Genomic DNA, 27494 nt, shown 5'->3' with positions numbered 1-27494 from the left:
ACCACATGTGTACACTCCTTAAGAGGAAAAAATGTGTGGTGGAGAGGAAGGCACCTCACGGGCGAACACCCTCGGGGATGTTGGCAGATGTTACCAACTCAATGCCCCTTTCTCATCATCGGTTGCCTTCCAATCCGAACAAAAAACAGAAAAAATTACAACACACAAACTGAAATGCGTGTAAAGGTGCAACATAAAGAGTCCAACAACATTAACTCATAACAGACAGAGTGACATAAAATCAACAGCCACACCCACTCAATTACTTTATTCTTCGTATCAGTGTGAGCTGAAGAATTAAAAATGAGGTTGGTAGCTTAATATCGCCTACCAGTACCTGATATCAATTGGTATCAGGTACTGGTAGGCGATATTAAGCTACCAACCTCATTTTTAATTCTTCAGCTCACACTGATACGAAGAATAAAGTAATTGAGTGGGTGTGGCTGTTGATTTTATGTCACTCTGTCTGTTATGAGTTAATGTTGTTGGACTCTTTATGTTGCACCTTTACACGCATTTCAGTTTGTGTGTTGTAATTTTTTCTGTTTTTTGTTCGGATTGGAAGGCAACCGATGATGAGAAAGGGGCATTGAGTTGGTAACATCTGCCAACATCCCCGAGGGTGTTCGCCCGTGAGGTGCCTTCCTCTCCACCACACATTTTTTCCTCTTAAGGAGTGTACACATGTGGTGAAGTGTGGATAGATGCACTGTTAGTCTATACGGCAGACATCTATAGGACATCACGCTGGACACTTTTTGAATTGAGACCGCAGTATTTAATTTTTTCGGAACCATAGAATGAGTGGGGACAACTAGACATTAGAGGAGCAATACCACACTGCGATAGATAGCAGGGGTTTAGCTCGATATGTAAAAGATGAATGCAACTCGAGTGATGTGTACTCATGTCTTTGCTAAGTTATTAGCGCCCCAGGTATAGGGATCTTGTTGTTGATTTACTTCTTTTTTCCGTGCCAGCAAGCGCAGATCCGGGAAGAGCTAGTACCCTTAGTCCCTTTTTGACAAACTTTTTGGTCTTTTTGACTATCTCTTTTAGAGTCGACTTCGACTCCTGATGCAGGTAGGGATGCCCAGTTTCAAGCCATGTGACGCCTGTCACCGACTGATGTCGGTTACCGACCCCCATCGCCGGTGTCTCTACTGCCTAGGGGCCGACCACGACGACAAGTCGTGCCCCGACTGCCGCGCCTTGGCGTCGAAGGCTAGGCGGAGCAGTCCCGCAAGCTCCTCGAGATCCGGCAGTCGTCTCTGCGCCGATCGAGGTCCGGGTCGAGGAAGAAGTCGAGGGACCGGTCGCGGAGCCAGAGCCAATAGGATAGCTGGTCTATAAGATTGACTTACAACCAATCACCATAAGGGTTGTTTGGACTGATACAAGGTGATCACTAGAACTAGTGAGCATCATATATCAGGCCAACTTCTCACATTGGTGTGCAGCGGTTGGGATTTGAGCTTGCTGTTGTTTTTACCAAATATAATCTTGAGATATCATTTGAAAGATCACATAAGGTATCATAGGTACATAAGGTATCATAGGTACATATAACAAGCTTATAAATACTCTGAGTTCTACTGAACCAGCTGTTGTAGTAGAAAGGGAGTAGCACACCCTGACTACAACTCTTAGCAAGGGATCAGTAGGTAAACCCATAGTGTAGGTAAGTGCACCACTTACACCTCACTAGAAAAGCATGTCTATCACAGGAGAGAACACAGTGGCTCCCCTTGGTGATATTGACCCTCCACAGGTCATGTCAAGATATGCAGCCCTTAGCTTCCAGGAGATGAGACAATTGTGTACCTCCAGGAAACTAAAACAGGGTTCTAACCCTACAATTCCTTTTCTGATAGGTCTCTTAGAGACATTTGATGCCAGAAGGGCTTCTAATCCAGGCCCATCTGACCCTACAGAGGGAACCATATCCCCAGTAGAGGAGGACTCTAATCTCACTGTGTTAGAACCGGGACCCCGGGCTGGCCAAGGCTCACGCCAAAGTCAGTCAGAGACTACCATGTCTAAGGTCAGGGCAAGGGAGTTACACACCAAGATAACCCCTGCTCACCCTCTAGGTAACGTGACGCGAGCAGCAAGGCTAATATCGGAGGCAATGTGTAAAGCGTTTGCGCACGCACCCAGCAACAACACCCAAGGCCCACCACAAAGGAAACTCCACACAAGGTTATATAAAAAATGGCCTTTGTATTATAGTAAAAACACATTAGTTAACACACACACTTTACAATGTGCCAACATGCACGGACAGAATTTACAAGGGATTATGTACAGGACAGGGCCACATGGACCACTGTCAGGGGTAGGCACTTGTTAGAAATAATACTTGTAGGTGTAACACTTAGCACATAAACATATAATGACTGCAGCACTAAAATAGTAAATGCAGCACACAACCAGTAATCACTGGTAAGGGTAAATACCTCCTACGCAACCCTAAACACTGTAGGACAATCATGCAGGGAACTAGAACCTTATCATCAGGACCTATAGAAGGAAAACCATCACCTAAGCAGGTCACTTTTAGCAAAGGGAAGGAAACCTAAACAATCACCTAAGCAGGTCACTTTTAGCAAAGGTAATACATAAACAATCCTCTAAGCAGGTCACTGTTAGCAAAGGAGAAAAAACATAAAACACATTGCACATGAGGCATTAAAACACATTCAGAGGTGCAGGTAGAACATTTGCGCAGGAATCAAATAAACAAGTTAATCACAATGCGCAGGGTGCACATAGCACAACACTAGAACTGTCCCTCAGGCCAACTGGCCTCGTAAGGGCGGAAATGCCCTGAGTCCAAATGTCAGGGAAGGCTGCGCAGGCAGTACAGAACACAAAGCCTAAACGTAGCAACTGTCCACTAGGTGCTGGACAGTTGTAAATCACAGATGGCCAACGTTGGAGCCTCGTGAGCTCAAGAACACAGGTGGGGCGAAACACAGCGTGGGAGCCACGGGGCTCTGACCAACTGCCTGTGTCCCCAAGAGGCTCTCTGGGCTCTAAACAAATGTGGGCACTCAAGAGCCTTTCTGGGTCTCTAAAACAAATAGGGACGCTGTGAGCCTTCTCTCAGGGCTCAAAGAACAAGGACCTGGCCCCTCGAGTCTCTCAGGACTCGTAAAATAAATATGGCCGTGAGTCTCTCGGGGCTCGTCACAAATGGGGCGGAACGTTGGAGTCCCTCACGGGGGACTCGAAAGCAAGTGATGCCCCCAGAGCCTCTCGGGGCTCTAATTACAACTGCGGGCGTCGTGAGCATCTGAGGCTCGAAATGAGAATGCCTCCGGAGCCCTCGTGGCTCCAAACAAGAAATGCCGGGGGCGTGGCCAAGATGGCGGTGTGAGCGGACGTGCTTTGCTGAGCTCCCGCCGCCGGCCACCGATTTAACGCATTTCACCGCATCCCTCCCAGCCGGGTGCCTTCGCCCAGTGTCCAGACCCGTCGCTGGCGTAGTGGTGACCCGGGGGCCAGTATCGAGCATCGGAGGTGCCTGGGTGCTGCCGAGTCTCCTCAGACTAGACGCGGCCTGCTGGGGCCTGTGAGGATCGGAGCGGCGAGAGCGAGGCCGCGGTGGGCGGAGCCGCACAGCCGGCACTGCAGTACCCCAGGCGGGCGGCGACAGTGGCGGCAGGTCCGGCCCGCCCGACTGTGCGCGAGGCCTCCCGCAATTCCTCAGCGGAGGCTTCTGCGGACCTGCTGCCTTTCCCTGAGGCGCCGGCGGCTCGTTGAGGGCTGCGGAGCCGTGGCTGGGGCTTCCGGTGAGAGACGGCTGGGAGAGGGTCAGCGGTGCCTGCGACTGGACGGAGGCCTGAGGTGAGGAGCGGTGGTTGACCGGGCGACCCCCCCCCGCACTGTGAAAGTTAGCAGCTGCGGAGTGGTGGCGGTGGGGAGTGTCCTGGGACAGAGCCGACAGCCTTAGCACAGCACAAAACGCCTGGGGCTGTCCCTGCCCCCGGCCTTGGTCGACGGTCCCTGAGGCCGCCATTTTGTGGAGGGTGCGGCCGCAACCCACTGGGCGCTTTGGCAGGCCCTAGCCCTTTGCTTTTCCCCCTTGGGCTGCCTGGAGTAACGGACCGCCCCGGCGACCTTGTTTCTGTGGCGGACTATTGACCTGGGGGGGTGTAGGGTCCCGTGCACACCCCAGCCCTGGTGAGTGGCGGTACGCAACGGGGACCCCCTTGTGCATAGCGGACAGTGGCTGCACAGAGGAAGCCGCGTGGGGGTCCCGCGACGGCGTTGGAAGCTCTGTTGACTACGGCGTGCCTAGAACTCTCCTGGACCTCAGCCGTGGTCAGCCGCCTCGTGGCTTCTTGAGCTCTACAGGGCTCGGGCCGCCATTTGGTGAAGTACGTTGTCGCGGCCTGGCCCACCGGACTAGCCTGGCCCTGTCTTCTGCTTTCCCCCGTGGGTCATGCAGACTGGTGGCACCGCTGCGGCGTAGTCCCTGCCACCAAGCGCCATTTTGGACACGGTGAAAGGACCTGTATACACCTCGGCGGAGCCGTTGTCCTGTCGGGAGGTGGTCACCACGTGGAACTAGTGCCGCCACCTGTGGGGGTGAGAGCGAGTGGAGCCAGTGGACCCCGCGCCGGCACTACCGAACTTGGATCTATCGGTGGCGACGTGTTGACGCCCTGATCTCCCTAGCCCCGGCCGGCTCCGTTGGCGGGCCTGGGGGGCATGGCGGCTGGAAGAGTGCGCAAGGATAGAACCATTAAGGACCTGCTCGCCCCTACCACAATGGGGAAGAAGACCGACCTTCACGTCGCTGGACAACAGGCAACACCCGCCAAAACGGCAGCCGGTTCGCCGGGCGCGGGCCCACGGAGCACGGATGAACCCGTCACTAGGTCCTTCTTAGAGTCCCTTTTTAGCGGTCTGAGGGAGGATCTCCAACTCCTTAAGACGGAGCTGAAGGATGAGCTTCGGGAACTGCGTCGGGACACGGATGCCATTGGGGAGAGAGTGGCGGACCTCGAGACGAAAAGCGATGGTCGGGATGTGGAGATGGAAGCGCTCCAGCAAGAAATCATCCGCATTCACGACCAACAGGTTGACTTGCAATCACATTTTGAGGACCTGGAGAATCGGTCCCGAAGGCATAATATCCGGATCCGAGGGGTGAAACTTACCCCAGACACCGTTGACCTCTTTCAGTTCACCCAAGGCCTTTTCAATCACATTCTGGGCAGGCCAGCAGACTCAGTGATACGTCTGGACAGAGCGCATCGGACGGGGCCGCCCATGGCCTCCAATGCCCTGCCAGCAGACATTTTAGTGTGCGTCCAGGACTTTCGCACCAAGGAAGAAGTCCTCAATAAGGCACGGCAGTTGGGACCCATCACCTATGGCGATCATTCACTGACACTCTTTCAGGACCTAGGCGCCATCACTCTGGAGAAGCGCAGGTCTTTCAAACCAGTCACTACCGAGCTGAGGCGCCTTGGTATCACATACAGCTGGGGGCACCCATTCCGCCTGGTGTTTAAATGGGACAACAAAGTGCACCAGCTGCGGTCCCTTAGAGACGCGTGCCGGCTGCTGAGCATTGAGGAGCCGGAGTCGGAAGGAGACTCGCACCCTGGGACTGGTCCGGAGAGCGGCTCTACCAATAAATGGCGGCAGCAGAAACAACGGCGTAGGCCGCGTCGCCCGCCCCCGGAGGAGATCCAGGAGGGTCAGAGAGCAGCGGTTGAGACGGCGGCGCTGGAGTTGGCTGCAACGGACAACGGCTGACGAACGGGCCTCGGGGCTCCGGGGCCCTTGGGACTGGGCATGACTGCATCGGCGGTCGGTGGCAGGGGGGGAACTCGACGGACTCGGACACATTCCCCTGCTTTCTCCAGTCATCTGTGAGAGATGATGGACAGTTATGTACTTTTCTGGCACTTTGCCTTATGGTTTTCAGTTTGGGAAGTTGGGGGGGGGGACAGGGAGGGGGGTGGAGGGAGCCTGGAGGTTTGCATGGGGGTAGGGTAAGAGTAGTTCTGGTTGTGGGTTGGCGAGGGAGGGGTTCCATGTCCAGGGGGTTCCGAAGTGACAGGATATTGGGCATTCTAGGTTGCAGGTGGCAGGCCACAGCTAGGCGCGACTCGGCACGAAACGGGAGCCCGGTCAGGACGGGGTTGTATGAACTGAAGGTCAACATGGGTGATCAGGGGAGGGAGGTACGGATGATGATTTCTGGCTTCTACTGAAGTGCGCATTCTCTCGCTGAACGTGCGAGGTCTCAACAACCCTATCAAACGAAGGGCGGTACTGTCGTGCCTCGAGCACATACAAGCAGACATCTGTCTCCTCCAAGAGACGCACTTATTACAGAAAGATTGCATGCGCATGAAGGCACATAACTTTCCACACCAGTTCTTTTCGTCTGCACCACACCAGAAAGCTGGGGTTGCCATATTAGCGGCGAGGAGGTTCCGGGGGCGGGTTCTGAGACAGGGAGCGGAAATCAAGGGGAGACTCTTATCATACCACTTCTCACTGGAGGGATCAGACTTCACGGTCTGTTCGGCCTATGCCCCTAACGAGGGACAAGAAAAATTCTTTCATGACTCGCTTAGCATGCTGGCGGCCTCTGCAGACAGACATGTCCTACTAGGAGGGGATCTTAACCTGGTGTTCGACACCACCCTAGATAGGTCAGCGCAGCGCTCTACGCAGGCTGGGTCCTTGTCTGAGGGAGGGCTGGCACGACTGAGGGAGCTGTGCATGGTGGATCTTTGGCGCAGCTTCCATCCTGGCGCCAGGGCCTACTCACACTTCTCGAGCGCGCATCGCACTTACGCCAGGCTGGACTACTTCTTGGCCTCTACCTCCTTACATGCCCTGACCTCCACTGTAGAGATAGGAGTGGCATCCCTTTCTGACCATGCTCCCCTGTTGGCGACTTTCCTCTTCCCTCCAGTGCAGCGACCTCCCCGGTGCTGGCGCCTTCGGGATACACTGCTGCACCGCAAAGAGGTCCCGGAGAAAATAATAGGCGCGATCCAAGATTACTTGCTACACAACACCACTGCGGACACCTTCCCGACCACACACTGGGCAGCATTAAAGGCAGTCCTCAGGGGGGAATTCATAGCCTTAGCTGCGGCAGAGAACAAAGCGTGGGCGGAGAAAAGGGATGAGCTGACGCAGAAAGTTAGGGATCTGGAGGGCATGCACCAAAGGACTTGCGCTCCGAGGATCTGGAGGCAGCTGACCCTGGCTCGGAAACAATTGAGTGTGTTGGACCAAGACAGGGCGGAATTTGCGGCACTAAGGGTGCGCCACATGTACTACACGGGGGGGATAGATGCGGCCGCCTCTTGGGACGGGCACTCAGGGAGAAGCGGCAGCGTCAAGCAGTGCAGGAAATCAGCGTCAGCGTCAAGCAGTGCAGGAAATCAGAACGACCGGAGGTAGCCTGGCCACGGAGGATAGGGAGACCGCGACCGCCTTCAGCGATTTCTACACCTCATTGTACTCAAGGGATACGCTGGATCTGGCAGCGGGCGATGCCTTTCTGGACTCTGCCCAACTACCGGTGCTCACCACGGACCAGACGGCAGCCTTGGAAGACGACATACGACCCGGAGAGGTAATATCGGCCATCTCCCGGCTCCGGCTGGGGAAAGCCCCAGGGCCGGACGGCTTCACGGCCCTCTTTTATAAAAAATTTCGCGCGCAGGTGGTGCCGCTGCTTACCACTCTATTCAATCATCTCTCGGAACCGGGAGCGATCACGGAGGACTTGCTAGATGCCACCATTTCCGTGATCCCTAAACCGGGTAAGGACAAAACGAGCTGCGCAGCATATCGGCCCATCTCACTTCTCAATATAGACTTGAAGCTCTATACGAGTATCCTCGCCACGAGACTCGGCCCGCTGATGCCGAGACTGATTGACCCAGACCAGACGGGGTTTATTTCGGAACGCCAAACCATCGACAACACCAAAAGGGCACTACACCTCATAGAAAAGGCCACGCGCACGGAGGGGGAATATTTGCTACTGTCCATCGACGCGGAGAAGGCCTTCGACCGCGTCCATTGGCCGTACCTGGAGCAGGTCCTGATACGGGCCGGATTAGGTGACCGGATCCGCGCCTGGGTGCTCAACTGCTATTCAAGGCCCCCGGCGACAGTGCGGGTCAATGGGTGCTCGTCACCCCGCTTCCCCATAGAACGTGGCACAAGGCAGGGATGTCCCCTCTCCCCCTTATTATTTGCCTTATATATGGAGCCCCTGGCACAAGTAGTACGACTTACCCCAGAGATTCGCGGCATCAAGATGGGGGCCTTTGAACATACCATCAGCTTATACGCGGAAAATGTCCTTTTGTCCCTCTCCTCCCCCCGTGAGTCCCTTCCGGCCTGCGTGGCGGTACTTGACACCTTCGTGGAGGTGGCTGGTTTTAAGGTTAACCTCAGCAAATCCGTGGCGCTTGACCTTTCCTTGAAAGCGTCCACAAAGACATTCTTACAGGGCATTTTCCCCTTTCCATGGGCATCAGAGGCTGTCCCATATTTGGGTGTTCAACTGGCACCTACTCTGCAGGGCGCGGTCCGCCTTAACTATGCGAAACCTAGACACACGATTCGGTCGGAGTTGGGCAGGTGGAAACACCTTCCACTATCTTGGCTTGGCATGGTGGCAGCGATTAAAATGACGATTTTACCGCAAATATTGTATTTATTCAGAGCTGTCCCTATGCGGCCACCGGAGGGATGGATTCGTCAAACCCAAGCAGAACTAGCCAAATTCATATGGAATGGGCGGCGCCCGCGCATGAAACCACGCTTGGCAATGCTGCCTCCTGAACAAGGAGGATTGGGCCTCCCGGACCTGTTACTATACTACCAAGCGGCACAGTTAAGAACGCTCGTGGAGTGGAGCAAATGGGAGTCGGAGAAGCACTGGCTCTTCCAAGACCAGGCAGTGGCGGGTCGCACTCTGCAGGAGGTACCTTTCCTGCTGCGGCACCATCGACCCCCGAATCTCTATACTTCCTTCATTACGAGGACGCCTCTGGAGGTGTGGGATCAGGTGAGCATACCACATGAGCTAACGTCCTTCCCATCCCCGCTGACGCCTCTAGTGTCCAACCCGGACTTTGGTCCCGGCATGGATGTGGTGGCTTTCGCGAAATGGGGCCCTGCGGGTTGTAAAGTGTTGTCCCATATCTATGCTAAGGAGGGAGCCATCCCCTTTGATGCCTTCCGCCGGGAATTTGGCCTGCCGGAGGAGGAACGTCATCGCTACTTCCAGGTGCGACACTTGGCACTCCACCCCACCACTAGAGCCGGGGCTGACCGCAGACTCAGCGACTACGAATACTGGCTGCTCTCTAGGAAAACTGACCGCGGCTTGATATCGGATCTTTATTATTATTATTATTATTATATTCTTATATAGCGCCAGAATCGACCCCCGAAGGGGTATCTCCGCGCTTGCCTTGGGAACCCGTCCTGGTTTTTCCCTGTGAGATAGCCCTACAGGGCATCCCCAAGGTAACGCCAGGCATCCCGCCGCAGGGGGCCGTTGTGGAGATTAAGCAAGCTTAATGCCCAGAGTTGCAGAGTGTGAACCCATGATTAGGTCAGGCACCGAAGCGAGAATTATCGAGTCCATGGACATTTGAGCTGAAGACCCTGCCGCTTCGGGAATTGAACCTTGGTCCCGGGTCTGACCTCTGCTTCAGGGTCTGCCTGCTCTAACCAGTAAGCCACACTTCTCCACACTTTACCGCATGCTGTTGGGCAGATACACACATATTCACAATGCAGGGAGGGCGAGGAGGGAAAGGGACTTGGGGCGCACGCTGAGTAATAAAGAGTGGGAAGGCATTTGTTATAGGGCCCGTCATTCTGCGCACCACATGGGATTAACGGACACTCTCACTAAACTGGCCACATACTGGTATTCTACCCCTGAAAAGCTTCACGAGATGGACCACACACGAGACGTGCTCTGCTGGCGGGGCTGCGAGGAGAGGGGTACACTGGTACACCTATTGTGGGACTGTTCTCACCTGCAGGATTATTGGAACCAGGTGCTAGATGAAGTAGACCTGCACTTAGACACCACCATCCCGAGGTTCCCCGCATATGTGCTGCTGGGCTCTCCCAATCCCATCACTTACCCCCTGCGCTCCCACAGAGGAAGGCTGATAGCTATAGCCTTGGGATCGGCAACGCAAAATATTCTCACTTATTGGCGCACCACACATGTTCCCATTTTTCAGGACTGGTTGCACCGTCTCTGGTACGTCTTGGGGATGGAGAAATTGTCACTGATCGCTAAAGGGGAGGGGGACAAATATCCAGAATTATGGCAACCCTTCTTAACGCTTCTGGCTTCTGAATTTAGAGAAGTGACCTGCCCCAGATACTTACGCCTGTTTCGGCTGTCACAGCCGGCTGACGCAAACCCTGAGGCTTGAGAGACCACTGTTAAGAGGTAGAAAGTTGGACCTGGAACAGGGGTGGGGGTGGGTAGGCTGGGGGGTGGCGGGGATGGGATCATTTTGTTTGGTTATTGTTCTTTTTCCCTTTTTTGGACACTGCTAAGCTGCCTCGATGTGGACCCGATTGCAGGGGCCATTACCTTGATGTGGTGCCCCACTACTCCGAGTCACCACCAATGGTGCTTTGAAGACACTCTAATAGCACTTGGACTTCAGGCCAGGGTCCGCAACACGCATATGTCCAAACACTCTTCCCTCCCTTTTCCCTGTTTTGAGCTGTTACTAAAAGCTGCATTGACGGTGGCTGGGCTGAATGTTGACGCCACGCCAGTTTGTGAAGCATGTTGGTATGATACACTGAAGTGAAGCGCATTAAACAAAGTTTATACATACAAACAAGAAATGCCTCATTGCTCGTTGGAGCGGCCCTCTTCCACTGGGGCCGCTCGAGGCGAAAGGAAACTGCCCTGGGACGTGGGCAGACTGGAGCAACACTCACCGGCTGACTGCGGCTGCTGGTAGAGGTCCGGGGCTCCTCTTTTCCCGGGGCTCTCCCTTCGCTCAGGAGCCTCGGGACGGCAATGCAGGCTACTTCCTGCTTCTTCCTCCTCCCCCGATGATGCGGTGGGAGGCTCGGCCGGCTAGGCCAATCCCAGCGCGGCCTGGCGATGACGCTGGCGGCTCCTTCTGGCTTCTCCTCGGCGGTGCGAACACGGGGCAATGCCGGGTGGGCACCGGCTCGTTCAAAGTAAACAATCACTCGAGGTGGGCACTCAAAGGGCTCAGCGAACACGGAGCAAACGCCGGGTGGGCACCGGCTTGGCAACAAAGTTCTAGCAGCGCTAGCAACAAGGATAAAGCGCCCCCAGGCGCTAGACAGTAAAAATAAAGCGCTCCCAGCGCTAGCAGCACGAAGGAAGCGCTCTTCAGCGCTAGGGGCAAAAGTAAAAGCTCCAGCAGGGTCTGGAGGCAGGCAGGGGGCAAGGCTGGGCCCAGAGCCAGCTCACTGGGTCTCCAGGCAGGGAGACAGTCCAAGTGGCGATCCTCCTGGCCCCAACAACAGCAGCAGCCCCCTCAGCTAGGATCCAACAGCAGAACATTTTGTTAGGGGACACAGCCCCTTCTTATACTGTAAATTCCTTTGTCTGTAGGTGCAGGGTGAGGGGAAACCAGTCGCAGCTGGTTTTGAAGCCCCCTTGATAGCCCAACCACCCATTTCATTCACTGGCAGGGCTAGGGTCATCAGTCGCACCACAGGGGGCGGAGCCAGCATTGTGTGGGGAAAGTCCAGGCCCATCAGAGACCAGGTGCACTCCTCCCCAGCCATCAACATGCTAATCTCACACTCACCACCGGGCAGACCCATCCAGCCTTCCTGGTGCCAGGCTCACCAGCCAGCTCCAGCCAATCACACGCCAGGCATATTTTACATTAATATGCCAAGTCCTAGAAGTGGCATTTCTACACAAGACACACTCATGCCACATACATCATTGCGAAGCATTCATTCTCACGAGCTCGCACATACCAAATTTGAGTCTGCACTCCCCACGCATCAGGAACTACCAGGGACACAGACATTCCCCATGCATCCCTATGGGAGAGCAGGCCAGCCTAACTACATGCACACACTTTACTCTGGGACACAGGGAAAAAGTGCGCACAGACCAAAAAATCATCAACACAGATCACAGATTAAAAGCAAAAAGATTAGGGGTGAACCTGCCAGAAGGGCCAAGTCCAACACCCTGAAACTGATGAAGTGGCGGAAGATGGAGACTCATCTGATGGAGAGGTAAACCATGGTCCGGGAGTAGTCCGCAGACTTACCAGGGCCAACTTAAGCATACATGAGAATGGAACTGGGGGATCCCCAGGCCCATCCTCAGGCAGGCTTAACCTTGGGAATAGACGAGTTAGGTCTCTCTCCAGAGGCTCTAACAGATCTATTCACACCCATGTCTCTCAGGCATCTTCTCAGAGAGGGATGACATTCCCTCAAAGAAGGGAGCATTAAGCTAAGATGAGGGAAGTCAATCTGAGGATTGAGAGGGAAGAACTTACCCTTGCCAAAGAAAGACTTGCCTTTGCCAGAGAGCAGAAATTGAGTGGGGCAGACCCCACTGGTGGCAGCATTATCCCTAGAGATAAAGACAGGAGTTTTGATACTGGACACCTGAGTAAAATAGTGCCCCCCTTTAAGCAAGGGGATGACATCCACAAATGGATGACTGCTCTGGAGAGGGCCTGCACTGTCCAGTGCATCCCCCAGATTCAGTGGGCAGCTATTCTGTGGCTCTCCTTTGAAGGTAAAGGTAGAGATAAGCTCCTCACTACTAGAGTTGAGGATGCTAACAATTACCAAGTCCTGAAGAATACACTGATTGATGGGTTTGGCTTAACAACTGAGCAGTACAGGTTGCTGTTCAGAGACACCCAGAAAATTCAGTCTCAGGATTGGGCTGACTTTGTTGATTGTGCCACTAAGGCTTTTGAAGGCTGGTTACTGGGAAGTAAAGTTACTGATTACACAGGATTGTATAATCTAATTATGAGACAGCAAATCTTAAGTAATTGTCAGAATCAGTTGTTGCATCAGCACCTTATTGACTCAGATCTGACCTCTCCACAAGAATTGGGTAAGAAGGCAGACAGATGGGTCAGGACAAGGGTCAAGCAGCAGAACCAGCACCAGGGTGGTGGCCAGAAGAAAGCAGACCAGAAGGGTAATGAGAATAAGCAAAATGACCAGAAGTCTTCAACAGGGCCCCAACAATCTAAGGAGGGTGGGTCCCAGAATTCCCAAAAGAAGAGGAATGATGGTCAGAAGAAACCATGGTGCCAATACTGTAAAAGTAAAACTCACTGGTTTAGTGAGTGCACCAAGAAAGGCCCAACTCTTACCACTACTGCCCCTAAGGCACCTGCACCCCCTAGTACAGTTAGTAGTGGTAGTGCTCCTCCCAAGGCTATAGTGGGGATAACCTTGGTATCTGAGGCAGGCTTTGACTTAGTCAGAGTACCTACTCAGGCTGTTCTTGTTTGTACTGGGGACATGGATATGACCCCTACAATAAGTCCCAGTACTCTGGGCAAGTACAGGCAAACGCCTTTAATCAATGGAAAAATGGCTCAGGCCTACAGGGACACCTGTGCCAGTGTCACTATGGTGACACCAACATTTGTGGACCCTGGACAGGTAATACTAGGTTCAGACTACCTAGTGACCAATGCTAGCAATGTCACTACCAACCATAGGATGGCACTTGTTAATTTCTCCTGGGGAGGGGTAACTGGCTGCAAAGGAGTTGGTTAGTTTAGACCTCCCAGTGGACTGTCTTTTGGGCAATGATTTGGAATCCTCCTTATGGTCAGATGTGGAGTATAGGATTCATGTGGAAATGTTAGGTTTGTCAGCACATGTCCTTGCTGTGACTAGGTCACAGGCCAAAAAATGCCCAGCTGAACAAGTGCTGGATCCTGGAACAATGGACCAGACACTTCCCAAGAGAAAGAGCAGTAGGGTTAAGGCAGTGCCTTCCCCCCTGCCTCAAGGTGAGGATCAGCTCTCTCAGGAGGCTGACCCAAAGACCCCAGAAGGAACTGTCCCAGAAGAGCTTGAGCCTGAACAGGTTGAGTTTCTTGGGACAGGGGGACCTTCCAGGGCAGACTTGAGGCAGGCACAGTTAGACTGTTCCTCTCTTGAACCCCTCAGACAGCAGGCTGCTGCTGAGGCTGCAGGGAATGCCACAGGTACCCACAAGGTGTACTGGGATGATGGACTCATTTACTCTGAGGCAAGAGACCCCAAGCCTGGTGCTACCAGGAGGCTGGTCATCCCCTTGTCTCTGAGAGGTTTCCTTCTTACGTTGGCCCATGAGATTCCCCTTGCAGGTCACTTAGGCCAGAACAAGACTTGGGACAGGCTTGTCCCTCACTTTCACTGGCCTCATATGTCTGAAGACACTAAAGAGTTTTGTCACCATTAGCCGTCATCTCTCTCCCTCACACATCAGACTGTTTGTTACCATCCCCAGCGCCTTGATGCCCTCGGGCAAAGTTGCGCTATACAAGAACCAAGTCAGTCAGTCAGTCAGTCGCTCATGAGTCACCTGCCAAGCCAGTGGCAAATCAGGTGGCACCACAAAGGCCCCCTTATACCGCTACCTGTGGTGGGGGTACCCTTTGAAAGAGTGGGGATTGACATTGTTGGACCAATGGACCCCCCCAACAGCATCTGGGCACAGATTTATACTGGTGTTAGTGGATCATGCCACCAGGTATCCAGAAGCTATTCCCCTTAGGACCACTACAGCTCCTGTTGTGGCCAGGGCCCTACTTGGAGTTTTCTCCAGAGTGGGGTTTCCTAAGGAGGTTGTCTCTGACAGAGGTGCAAACTTTATGTCAGGGTACTTGACTGCAATGTGGAAGGAGTGTGGTGTCAATTACAAATTCACCACCCCCTATCACCCACAGTGCAATGGGCTTGTGGAGATATTCAACAAGACCCTCAAAGGGATGATAAAAGGGTTACCAGAAAAGCTTAGGCGAAGGTGGGACATCCTTTTACCCTGCCTTCTGTTTGCTTACAGAGAGGTCCCACAGAAGGGGGTTGGCTACAGCCCTTTTGAGCTTCTATTTGGGCATCCTGTAAGAGGACCCCTGTGTCTAGTGAAGGAAGGATGGGAGTTACCTCTCAAAAAGCCTAAGCCAGACATAGGGGACTATGTACTTGGTCTCCGCTCCAGGATGGCAGAGTACATGGAGAAGGCATCTAAAAACCTTGAGGCCAGCCAAGAACTACAAAAAGCTTGGCATGACCAAAGGCTGGCCTTACTGTTTACCAGCCTGGACAGAAGGTGTGGGTTTTGGAACCAGTGGCCCCAGCAGCTCTCCAAGACAAATGGTCTGGACCCCATACTATCATTGAACAGAAGGGAGAGGTCACCTATCTGGTAGACCTTGTAACTCCCAGGAGCCCTCACAGAGTACTTCATGTGAACAGGCTCAAGGCATTTGTCAACAGGGAAGACATGGGCTTGCTCATGGCTACAGATGAGGGACAGGAGGAAGAGAGTGACCCTCTCCCAGACCTGCTCACTCAGAACCCTGATGATGGGTCAGTAGATGGTGTAGTCTTTTCTGACAGCCTCTCTGAACATCAGCAAAAGGATTGCAAACAAGTTCTTCAATCCTTTAGACAAATGTTCTCTCTGACACCCAGTCAGACAAACTGGTGCACCCATGAGGTGGACACTGGTGACGGTCTGCCTATAAAGAGTAAAATCTACAGGCAACCTGACCACGTCAGGGACTGCATAAAACAAGAAGTACAAAAGATGTTGGAATTCAGAGTCATTGAACCCTCAGAGAGCCCTTGGGCTAGTCCTGTAGTTCTAGTACCCAAACCTCACACTCAGGGTGGTAAGAGAGAGATGAGGTTTGTGTAGACTACAGGGGTCTCAATGCTGTCACTAAAACAGATGCCCATCCAATACCAAGAGCAGATGAACTCATAGATAAATTGGCTTCTGCCAAATTCTTGAGTACATTTGACCTGACAGCTGGTTATTGGCAAATCAGGTTAGCTGAGGATGCCAAGGCCAAAACAGCATTTTCTATCCCAGGAGGTCATTACCAATTTGTGGTGATGCTCTTTGGTTTGAAAAATGCACCTGCCACTTTTCAAATGTTGGTGAACCAAGTTCTCACTGGGCTGGATGACTTCTGTGCAGCATATCTAGATGATATTGCTGTCTTTAGCTCCACCTGGGAGGATCCCCTGATCCACCTGAGGAAAGGCAGGCCTCACTATCAAGGCTACTAAGTGCCAGATAGGGCAGAGTCAGGTTGTGTACCTGGGCCATCTTGTAGGTGGGGGTCAGGTTCAACCATTGGAGAGCAAGGTATAGGCCATAAAGGACTGGGCTCCTCCAACCACCCAGACACAGGTCAGAGCTTTCTTGGGCCTGTCTGGTTACTATAGGAAATTTGTCAGAAATTATGGAACCATTGTGACTCCACTTTATGACCTGGCAAGTAAGACAATTCCAAAGAAAGTTCAGTGGACAGTTAGCTGTCAAAAGGCATTTGATGACCTAAAGCAGGCCATGTGCACTGCACCTATTCTCAAGAGTCCAGACTACTCCAAACCTTTGACTGTCCAAACAGATGCTTCTGAGTTGGGTGTGGGAGCTGTTCTATCTCAACTGAATATTGATGGTCATGACCAGCCCATTGCTTTTATAAGTAGAAGGCTGACCCCTAGAGAGAAACGTTGGTCAGCTATTGAGAGGGAGGCCTTTGCTGTGGTTTGGGCCCTGAAGAAGTTGAGGCCATACTTGTTTGGAACTCACTTCAAGATTCAGACCGACCATAAGCCCCTCTTATGGCTAAATCAAATGAAGGGTGAAAACCCCAAACTTCTTAGGTGGTCCATTTCCCTACAGGGGATGGACTTTACAGTGGAGCACAGACCAGGGACTAACCATGGCAATGCAGATGGTCTCTCCATGTACTTCCACTTAGAACAAGAAGACTCACCTGGTCAAGGTTAGTTTAATGTCCCTAAGTTTGGGGGGGGGGGGGTTATGTAGAAGAGTAGGGTCTGCAATCCTATGGTCACCCCCGATTTTTGCTTCACTGGTTTACGACTTTCCCTGGCTGTGGGCCTGCTAATCAGACCCACAGCCTAGCTGTGCTCTCTCTAAATTGACAACCATGTACCTTAGGTGCATATCTAATTGGATACTGAGTCACCTTATCAGTCCCTGTACAGTGTACCTTAGGTACCCAGGGCATAGGTGCACCCAGGGCCTACCAGGGGCTGCAGCATGTATTATGCCCCCCTGGCTGGCCATCCAAATCTGACACAACTGGCTGATCAATCAGCTGGGGCAAGGGGTGTAATCACCCTTTGCTTTAGATATAGTATCCCTATATCTAACCCTAAATTGGACACATATCCTCCTATCAGTCACTCCTATGGCAGGCCTTATCAATCCTGAAGGCAAAGTGCTTGGAATTATGTGAGATGGTGCTCTAGCATGAGCTGAGCCTGTCTGCAGCTTTCGGAACCAAGTCCTTTAGCTGTTTCCATGATAACGCTATACCATATACTCTTAAGTACACTATAATCCTCGCGGTTATTGCTACCTTTGGTATAGCATTATCAAAACATGTCGAGTAAGGTGTCATACGAATTAGAATACTATTCTGGCGACGGGGGTAGCATTCCACCCTTCTAGAGGGACACGACATGTATGTAACTGTGAACCCCGGTTAAAGTTAACTCGAGCCTCAGCATCACAAAATGGATGCTGCCACCACAGACACAAGTCTGACCTCCTGCTGCTGGGAGTCCTTCCAGCTAGGGAGGCTTGGACAAAGGGTTTCCTGCCTTGGGAGGTGCTAGCACCACCCCAGACAGGATTTTGTGTATTAGGTAGGACAGGGCTGAAAGGAATGAGACATGCCTGGGGCACACAAGGTGTCCCTGTGCATACACCGGTCTAAACCAGTTCCTGGGGCACTCCAGCCCCAGAGCTGGTGCAAGACCGGACAAAGGATAGGGGGTGTAACCACCCCCCCTCCTGGTCCCACCCAGAGGAGGGACCTAGTCGTAGTACAGCCCCCTTTAGCTGGATAAAGGTAGGAGCTGGTCACATTCCAAATTAGATTATCCTGAACAACTTTACAAGAAGAAACTCTGGACTTCGACGTTCTGCTCCACAGAAGACTGAAGAAATCTCCCTTGTGGGCAAGGAGTGTCCACCCTGCACAAGCAGGCACCATCAGCGTCCAGCGGCTTCCCTTCGACATCTTCCTCCAAGGATCCAGACTTCAGAGCCCGACGAGACCCGGATTCCCAGACCTCTCCGACCTCTACCTACATCTGCAGCACAGCTGAGATCCGTGGGTGCGACGAGACACGTGGGACCGGCCATCTTGAAAGAAGCAGCACATCGCTCCAGCACGACTTCTGAGGTAACCTCGTCCAAGTGCTTTGGGGACTGAGAAGCCCCGACCCCGAGCAGCTCCTGCACCGAAGACCAGCCCTTAGGCATCCACGAGATCTACGTGGGGCCCTTCTGCATGTTTGCTGCTCTACGCGTTGTCTGGTCACTTGCCGGCTGGCTTGTGACCTCCTAGACGACGAACTCCGAAATAGTCACTGCTGGTCTGGTTGCTCCAGACTGGCTCTTGCTCCCTTCCAAAAGAGGAGCACCCCGGACCCTCCTGGTCCACTCCAAACGCCGTTTCCACTCACCGCGTGTTTTGCCTTTGCCAAGGCCTGTTGACTCCGAATCTGAAGCCGACACCGCCGACAGCGAGAGCCTGCGTGGGACAGCTCGTGCCTCCATCCTGGTCGTCGACGACACCACCTGGTCCACGTGGCTGCAGAGACAAGGGTCCATCCTCACCTGATCGCGACGACGACATCTGGTTCCACTCCAGTCACTGGCTAGTGATTTTGAACATTGTCCCCTCTGCTTTCAGGTTCTTCTCTTCACTGATCCACCCTTGGATCACACCGGACATCTTCCTCCTGACCGCCTGCAGCATCTTTTCTTCCAGGCTCCATAGACTTCAACGCCGGAACCCGACACGACTTGGCACCTATGCACCCACAGCCTGTGGGTGAGGTAACACGAGCATTTCGGTGCTCAAGGGTAGCTTGACTCTCCTAGTGTCCAGTTCCACAGTCTTTTTAGTTCTACCTAGTCAGGGTTGTCTGTACTCACCTTTTCCTTGAACTGTACTGTCCATAGACACTGTTACGCATCTCGCGTGTGAGTTCACACTCGGCACACGCGTTCCTTGGGCCTCCTATTACCTACCTAGAGTTAGTATAGCGTGGTCCCAGCGATCCTACATCCTCTGGACAGCTCCATTCCTTTTATCGACTTTCACATTCCACTTACTTAGTATATGGTTTGTCGTGCCCCTAGGGCACCATTGTAATTTGTGCAACTTAAACATATTTTTCCTAAGAGATTGTCATGCGCTTAGCCCTCTGATCTCATAAAGAGTTCAGAGGTGTATGTTAGTTAATAAATACTTGTTTATTTTCCTAACAACCTGTGTGGTGTCCTTTCATCTGGTATTCAAGGGGTTATATGTGGTAAACAGCTGGCTTCACATGCCAAAAGAGTTTAGCCTAAGACTGCTCTGTCCATGCTACCATTAGGATAGCTGGTCTATAAGGTTGACTTACAACCAATCACCATAAGTGTTGGTTGGACTGATACAAGGTGATCACTAGAACTAGTGAGCATCATATATCAGGCCAACATCTCACACGGTGTGTAATTATTTCATCTGGCCTTCATCTAGTGAGGGAAGCGTCTAGGGTTTCATCCACTATCTCAGTCATTTTCGGTTGCATCTGGATCCAAAATCGGTATTTATCAAAGTCTGCTTGTGTACTAGTCTGGAAAAGGAGTTTTTGCGCCTCTTGACAGTATTCTCAGCTTTGTAAGGGACTCAAGTGTGTTCACAGAAGCAGCACTGTTGGGAAGCTCATACGTTATTTTGGGCAAGTGATTTTCAGCGACTGTGTGCTACGAGTGATATCCTGTCACGCATGTGTGGAGAAACTGGGACCAGAGTTGTGTTAGAACCACTGTGTGAGTTATTTAACTTTGCCGATTTTGAGGTTTAACATGTGTCCTGGCTTAGTGGCAGTTTGGCAGCTGACTTTCAAATATCCCATGACACAACATCGCGTGCATGCACTCGACACGCGCAGCCTTACCGGTTTCATGATGCCTGCATATTTCCTTTTGTGACGTCCGCCTTCTCCGCAAGTTCTTTGCTGTGCTTGAAGCTTTGGCACACACTTCTGCTGCGAGCTTCCTGCTCAGCGTCAGGTATGCGTGCTGCCATTTTGTATTCGGCTCTGGGTCACGCTATTTCTCTATCAACACATCAGATTATCGGACATGTTTCTTCAACCTATTTCAAAAGACAGTGGTCCCTAGCAGTTCAGGGATTTTAAAAAGAGTAATAGACATACGCTCAATCGTGAGTATGACTTTTGTCCAGCCGGACAGGATTTTTAATTAAAGAAATTTGAAAACATAAAAAGGATTTTTTTACAGAGTGGGTACATCCAGTAACCCACAGGGGACAAGACAAAACAGGGGGATAAGGTTAACGCGAACAAGGGCAGTCTGTACTAGTAGTTCAGTGGACAGACAAAAATACATTTCAAAGCATCATTGTATACAATTTCTATTTCAGTTATACATATGACGCTATTATGTCAACGACGTTTCGATGCCTATTCAGAGATAAATGGCATCATCTTCAGGACAGAGAGTTAATATGCTTGTCTTGAAAGTTTTTAACAGTTTGTGTGGCCAATATTATGGTCCAGACAGTGTCTGTTTCCAGGTGCTCAGTATCAAAGCACGTAGCGCGAAGTATTCAGTTGTCTGAGCATATTGCTCGATTATTTTCCAAACCAGGGCAAGAAAGCCTCTTCATAGGAGACCGGACCGGACGTGTCTCATTCCTGGTTGGGTTGCTCGATGGCAATGCAGGATTCAGATGGGCGAGCGATCCCCGAAACGTCGTCGACATAATAGCGTCATATGTATAACTGAAATAGAAATTGTATACAATGATGCTTTGAAATTTATTTTTGTCTGTCCACTGAACTACTAGTACAGACTGCCCTTGTTCGCGTTAACCTTATCCCCCTGTTTTGTCTTGTCCCCTGTGGGTTACTGGATGTACCCACTCTGTAAAAAAATCCTTTTTATGTTTTCAAATTTCTTTAATTAAAAATCCTGTCCGGCTGGACAAAGGTCATACTCACGATTGAGCGTATGTCTATTACTCTTTTTAAAATCCCTGAACTGCTTGGGACCACTGTCTTTTGAAATACGTTATTGCCCAAGGTCCCTAGTGACATACCTTTGGGTTCCCTTGTTTTTTTGCAAAAAATGTTTCTTCAACCTGGCAATCACGGCAACTAAGTTCAACAAACGTGCTGCTGTCTGTCTCCCGGCCTACATGTTTGGTTGGTGTCACGTTTTCTTCCTATGTGGACGGGCTGGGCGACACGTTAAATACAAGATGTATCGATTGGAGAGAGTGTGGAGCAACGGATTGAAAGGGACTTTCCTCATAGACTGGATGACATTTTACTTTTCTGGCGAAATTCTGCAGCGACTGCGGGGAGCTGTGTACAGAGACCCCGGGTGAGAGATCGCTCACCGGAACTCAAGTCATTTATTCATTTTTGCAGCACTTAGCAACCCAGTGCATGTTTTGAGTCTGCGTCTGTTTGGCATAGTGTCTTGTTGGTGTTACATTTTGGGGGGGGAGATTCACCTTATTGTGTGTGTTTGTGGGAAGTTTCAGTTCCGTTTTGAAAAGTTGTGTAGGGTTTTCATTTGGGAAATGTGTGGTGCCCTGACTGGCAGTAGACTCTCTTGATAGTGAGTGACAGTGGTCTACGTAGCACTCCGTCTTAAAAAACTTGAGATTCTATTACAAATCCAGTACAATTGTCTACTTTTTCCATTTTGGAAGCACCACTACCGATCTCCTGTGTTGCCCTTATGGAAAGTGTCTTGAGAGCTTTGGGGGCTCCATGGACCTACAACTAGAGTTAAATGGAACTCTCTCTAGGGTGTTTAGTACTTTGACTTGTACACTATTTTGAGGACATTATCTTATGTAGTTTGTTTTCCTAGGATAACACATTTTAACCCTATGTGTACCCTTCTTTGGGGAGGTTGTGGGGCCAGTCAATGCCCAATTTTGTTTCTAGGGTGATGTTATACCTTATGGTGTACCCTATTTAGGGGATGTTGTAGTCTGTGGGTGGTTGTGGGTTTGCGGGTAGTCCATGCCCCATTTCGGTTCCTAGGTTTATTGTCCTGTGGTGTACCCTATTCAGGAGTATTGTCCTGTGGTGTACCCTATTCAGGGGTATTGTCCTGTGGTGTACCCTACTCAGGGGAGATTGTGTGTTTGTGGGTAGTCCATGCCCCATTTTGGTTCCCAGGTTTTTGTCCTGTGGTGTACCCTACTCAGGGGAGGTTGTGTGTTTGCGGGTAGTTTATGCCCCGTTTCAGTTCCCAGGATTGTTATCTTGTGGTGTACCCTACTTAGGGGAGGTTGTCGTATTTTTCTAAGTTAGTTCCCTGAGTTGTTTCATGTGGAGATTGTTTGGGCACTATCTTCTGCTCAAAGTCTACCTTCTTGGAACTCCTGGCCAAGGGTTTCATGTTGGTAGGACTTTGAGTTGGGAGCTTTATCTTATTTTCAGTGTCAGCATGTTTTTATCAGGGGAATTTTTTTTTGTTTTTTCTCTAGAGTGTTTTGGGGTTTACACTTATACCCATGTTGTACCTCTTTCAAGTGTCTGTGTCTACACTCATTTTTGTTTCCAGGGTGTTGTGGTGACGTGTCTTGGAGCGTCCTGCGATGTCATGGAATCTGCCCCGTCAGATTCCATGACAGGCAGTTGCTCTCTGGCCCCGTTTAGTCGAGACACGTAGCCGTGTCTTTTATCTTAATAAACTCCTGTATTCTCCTTCAAGAGTCTCCTGGTTCTATCTTCCACAGGTGTTTACCCTGTGGTGTACCCATGGTTGAGGAGGTTGTGAGTGTGACCACCTTTCTTAGCTGTTTTGGTTTTGATTTATCTAAACCATGCTGTTTCACTAAGAGAGGGGGATGTGGCATGTTATTGTATTTTTGCTCATTTAATGTTTAACATCGTATCGTAATTCTGCTCATACTAATGATACCTCATATCATACATTATTAGATGTTCTTTATCTCATTTTTGTACTTTCCTGCGAATGTTATATTTGAGGTATCTTGCCTATCTTTTCCTCTATTCTGTGTCATTCCCTAAGGAGAGAGGATGTGTAGTAAATGACTTCTCCACTGTCCTCCACTAGATAGACTGTACTATGACATCTGTGACATCATAGAATGCCTGGGTGTCTCTCTGGCTCACAGTGCCTCTCTCTACCTGACTGTGGCAGTTGGCCAACTCAGGCTGAGCTGCTAACAACTGGCTCCTGGTGGGGTTTGTTATATCTGTACTTCTTATCTTGTCTTATCCATCTAACCTAGAAGGGATCTACAATAAAGGATTTACCTACTTACACAATTGGACTGTGCATCTTCCTTTACTACAGACACACAGTAATTTGAGCAGGGTTAATTGCAACACCTTGTTCAGCCCTTTCCATCATGCCTAATTGCTTGTATCTGGGACCTTCCTTTGGTATTATTTGCCTTTTTTGAATTTGTGTTTTGGATTGTGTTTTTAGTTAGTTGTGTGTACTGTGATTAGGATTAAGAAATGTACTGTTTGATCGGATCACATTTGGGAGAACCATATTCTTCTATTTTCTCATGGTTTCTGCATATTGGATCATTGAAGATTGAGCTAAAAAATGAAAATGACGTTACTTCATGATACACAAGTAATATCTTCGTTTTTCTTTTTAGTTCTAGCACACCTGAAAAAGAAGTTCCTGTCATATTTATCCATCCTTTAAAAACGGGTTTATTCAGAGTGAAGTTGCATGGAGCTACTGGCAAATTCCACATGGTGATTCCACTGGTTGATGGGATGGTTGTTAGCAGACGAGCTCTCGGTAGGGTGAAATATTAACAAATATGAAGTACTGCAGAATTGTTATGACAGGAAATGCATGTAGTAATTACGTTTTCTCTAATCCGTGCTACATTCATTGATATTTGTAAAGCTAATAGGTATTGAATTTTTCAGCAATTGTGTGCCCTGGTGCAGCTTATTTTGGATGTATAAGGAGCAAATAAAAAAGAATAACATTTATGAAAGAAAACATGCTCACGGAGGATGCATGGCGGCTATTAAAAAGACATTAAATAAAAACAGTACTCTGCTCATAACTTTAAATTGAGATTCATGAAGTGCACATATTTCCATAGTTAACCATAGAAACGCACCATTGTAGCTTGTAAGCAACACCCAGAACAGTGCGTCATTGTGGTGCCCTCTAACACCCCAGTCACTGTTGATAATATCAGCCATAATATCCAACATCACAGTTCTTTGACACTGCACTGAGAAATAACGTGCAAAACTCCGCTATGCAGCATCTTCAGTAATTGATGACATTTTAGTTTATAAACTTTAGACCTGGGACTACTTCGAAACATTTCCACAGAGCACTCAAACTTAAAAATAGCCATGTACATTGTGGCTTCCTGTGATCGTGGTAAATTCTTTAACACTCCACTAGCCTAAAATTATTTTTAAATTATATATAGTCTATGGGCCTGACGTAAAATTTGGCTGAGAGGGAACTCATTCACAACAGCAATGGATCCCTCCCTGCCAACATTATCGGCTGCCCAACTGATTTAGAATCAGGCGGACCATAGGTTTAATCAGGGACGGACTGGGAACCAAAACCGGCCCAACCTCCGGGGGGTTGTGGGTGCCGCCGAGCTCTTTGCCAGGGCCGGTTTTCGGCCGATTTTGTAGCTGAGCTGCAAAAACGGCCCTGTAACAAAAACGGCCCCCAGGGACCCCAAACCGGCTCTCCACCCATGCGGCGCATCAGGGGATTGCCCGGTGCCCGCTACGGCCAGTCCGGCCCTGAATTTAATGACGGCAGAAACTGCTTCGTCTTCGTGGTTGTTACACCCATCTGGTGGGGCATTTTTTATTTTATTTATTTTAAATGTTTTGTACAGCGCTGGCTAGATCCGGAGGTATCAGAGCGCTTTACCTAAGCATCAGATCATAGTTACAGGTTGCATCGTTACAAAGGTTACATAGTTATTAGAGCATGGCAACATAGTAACTTGTAAGGTCGAGATAAAACAATAAGCACAAATACTTAAGGGGAAAAGCAGGCAAGGGGAGAGATTCAGGGGAGGGGTAATGAGGCGGGAAAGAGAAGAGGAGGGTGACGGACAAGGCATGGAAAGAGAAGGGGGAAGGGCGACGGGGCCACAAACCGGTAGACGAGTCAAAGCAACGTCCAAACACCAGTAAGCTGTGATCCCAGGGGAAGTAGGAGGTTCCCTTTACGTAGGGACTCTCTCAGAGGGGTCTCTGAGACTCCAAGGCCTACATACTGGATCCTTCTCCAAAAAGGGGAGAGGGAGTGCTTTGGCAAGGGGTGCCAGACCAAGGGAGCCACTCACAGCTGAGGTATGCTCAGCTGTGAGTGGCTCCCTTGGCGCAGTGGACTCTATCAGCGGGTTTGCTGAGACTCCAGAGTATAAATATTGGATCTTTCCCCAACAAGGGGAGAAGGAGTGCTTAGTCAAAGGGCACAAAGGACAAGTGGCTAGGCAGACTAGCAGGCAAGGTGAGAGATTCAGGGTAGAGGGGATGGGCGCTAGGGAAGTAGACAAAGCGAGAAAGAGTACTAAATGGGAACAAATTTAAATTAATGGGTTATTATATAGCGCTGGCTAGACCTGAAGGAAACGGAGCGCTTTACATGAGGAACAAAAATGCTGCAATTTACATCAGTTACAAATTACATCAGTATCAGGAAAACCATTTAAAGAACATAGGGCACAAGGTGAATGGCGCAAGGAATGGTAAGGGGATAGGGTAAAGGGTTAGGAGGAAGATAGGACGTAGAGACGAGGGAGAAATCTGCCCAAGGTCCGGCTGGGTAGGTGATGGCAGGGGGTAGTCCACAACCCATCTCCTCTTTAGCTATATGGTAGCTCCACCGGGAATCAGCCAAATCGCTTGGTCTCTACAGTCTGGGGTAAGTTCCACAGGTTCCAAGTCCTGATGTGTAAGCAGGTTAAGGGATAGGTTCAAGGTCTGGTCAATGTCCAATTGTTGTCCCAGGGAATTAAAACAACGTGGAGGGGACCACTATGGAAGCCATCTTGGGGTCGGGCAATGGACTGTACTGTACACTGGTGGCCATCTTAAGGTCAGGGAAATGGCAGTTATAGTCAATTTCCAGGACAGTGGCTGCCAGAGAATAACAAATTCAGCGTGCTCACACCATCACACGCACAGACATGCACAAGCACATACAAATGTGGGCACACACTCTCATATGCACACACACAAGCATAGAAACAGAAACATCCAAAAACACAAGTACACATAAAATCCCATGCTCTAGTACAAAAACACCCAAGTACATGCACACGCAAACACCATCACATGCACAGACATGCCCAAGCAAACACAAGGGGCGCAATTCCCACACCTCCGCTGAGTGTGGCTCCTCTCAGAGGGGGCTCTGAGACTCCAGGGTATAAATATTGGATCCTTCCCCAACAAGGGGAGATGGAGTGCTTTGGTAAAGGGCACACGCTTATAATAGTTAGGATTGCAAAAGTCCAGGGCAGAAGAAACAAGTCCCCAGGAGAGGAAAGAGGGAAAGGGGGGGCTGGGAAGCGGGTCAGATCTGGCAGATCAGCAGTGGGAGAGAAAAAACCTTGTGGGGGACCAAGAGGGTAGAGTAAACGGTCCCCACACTTAGATGGGTTCTCATAGTCATAAATTGAATTCTGGGTGTCATTGTAGAGTCAGGCATGTCCCCGGTAGCTGGGCACAATGAACCCTGGGTACCATGGCCGCTATCTTAGGGTCAGGCAGCTGGGATCTGGTTGGCCGGTGCTGAATCCCCCAGAGTCAGGGTATATTCCGAGGCACACACTCTCAATGTTAGGGGGGCCCTCTGCGTCAGTGGGAGTCCCCAACCACCAACATCAGAGGTCGCCTACGGGTGCGTCCCGCAGGGGCTATGCATTGACTGCTATGGGCAGGCAGTTGCACTGGTTGTTATCATGCTGCAATATACACTGGGTAGATGGGAGTTTTTGTCGCTTTTTTATTTCAGGGTAGGTTTTCTATATGTTGCTTACGGCTTAGGTTCTCAGTAAACACAGTAGGAGGCGTGAGCAGCCAGGCACCTCTGGCCAGGGTGCAGATTCCAGGTGCGCAGCTGCCTGCACCCTCACGCTGACCCACCGCTGCTTGCGCCCTCA

The 27494-nt window shown here is 50.6% G+C and overlaps 1 protein-coding gene across 2 annotated transcripts in view; it reads left to right on the top strand.

Annotated features, from left to right (window-relative positions):
- RALGAPB (Ral GTPase activating protein non-catalytic subunit beta) overlaps window positions 1-27494 on the top strand; it is a 1758088-nt gene that overhangs the window by 1657428 nt on the left and 73166 nt on the right. For both annotated transcript variants that reach the window (XM_086932393.1, XM_086932392.1), the window contains exon 29: window positions 23979-24127. In XM_086932393.1, coding sequence (XP_086788519.1) covers window positions 23979-24127 — 149 coding nt within the window. The remainder of the gene's footprint in view (window positions 1-23978; window positions 24128-27494) is intronic.

Source organism: Lissotriton vulgaris, chromosome 7 (assembly GCF_964263255.1).
Source record: "Lissotriton vulgaris chromosome 7, aLisVul1.2, whole genome shotgun sequence".
In the NCBI taxonomy this organism is placed as follows: Eukaryota; Metazoa; Chordata; class Amphibia; order Caudata; family Salamandridae; genus Lissotriton; species Lissotriton vulgaris.
The sequence above is the reverse complement of the archived record's forward strand: the minus strand, read 5'-3'. Positions and strand labels throughout refer to the sequence as shown.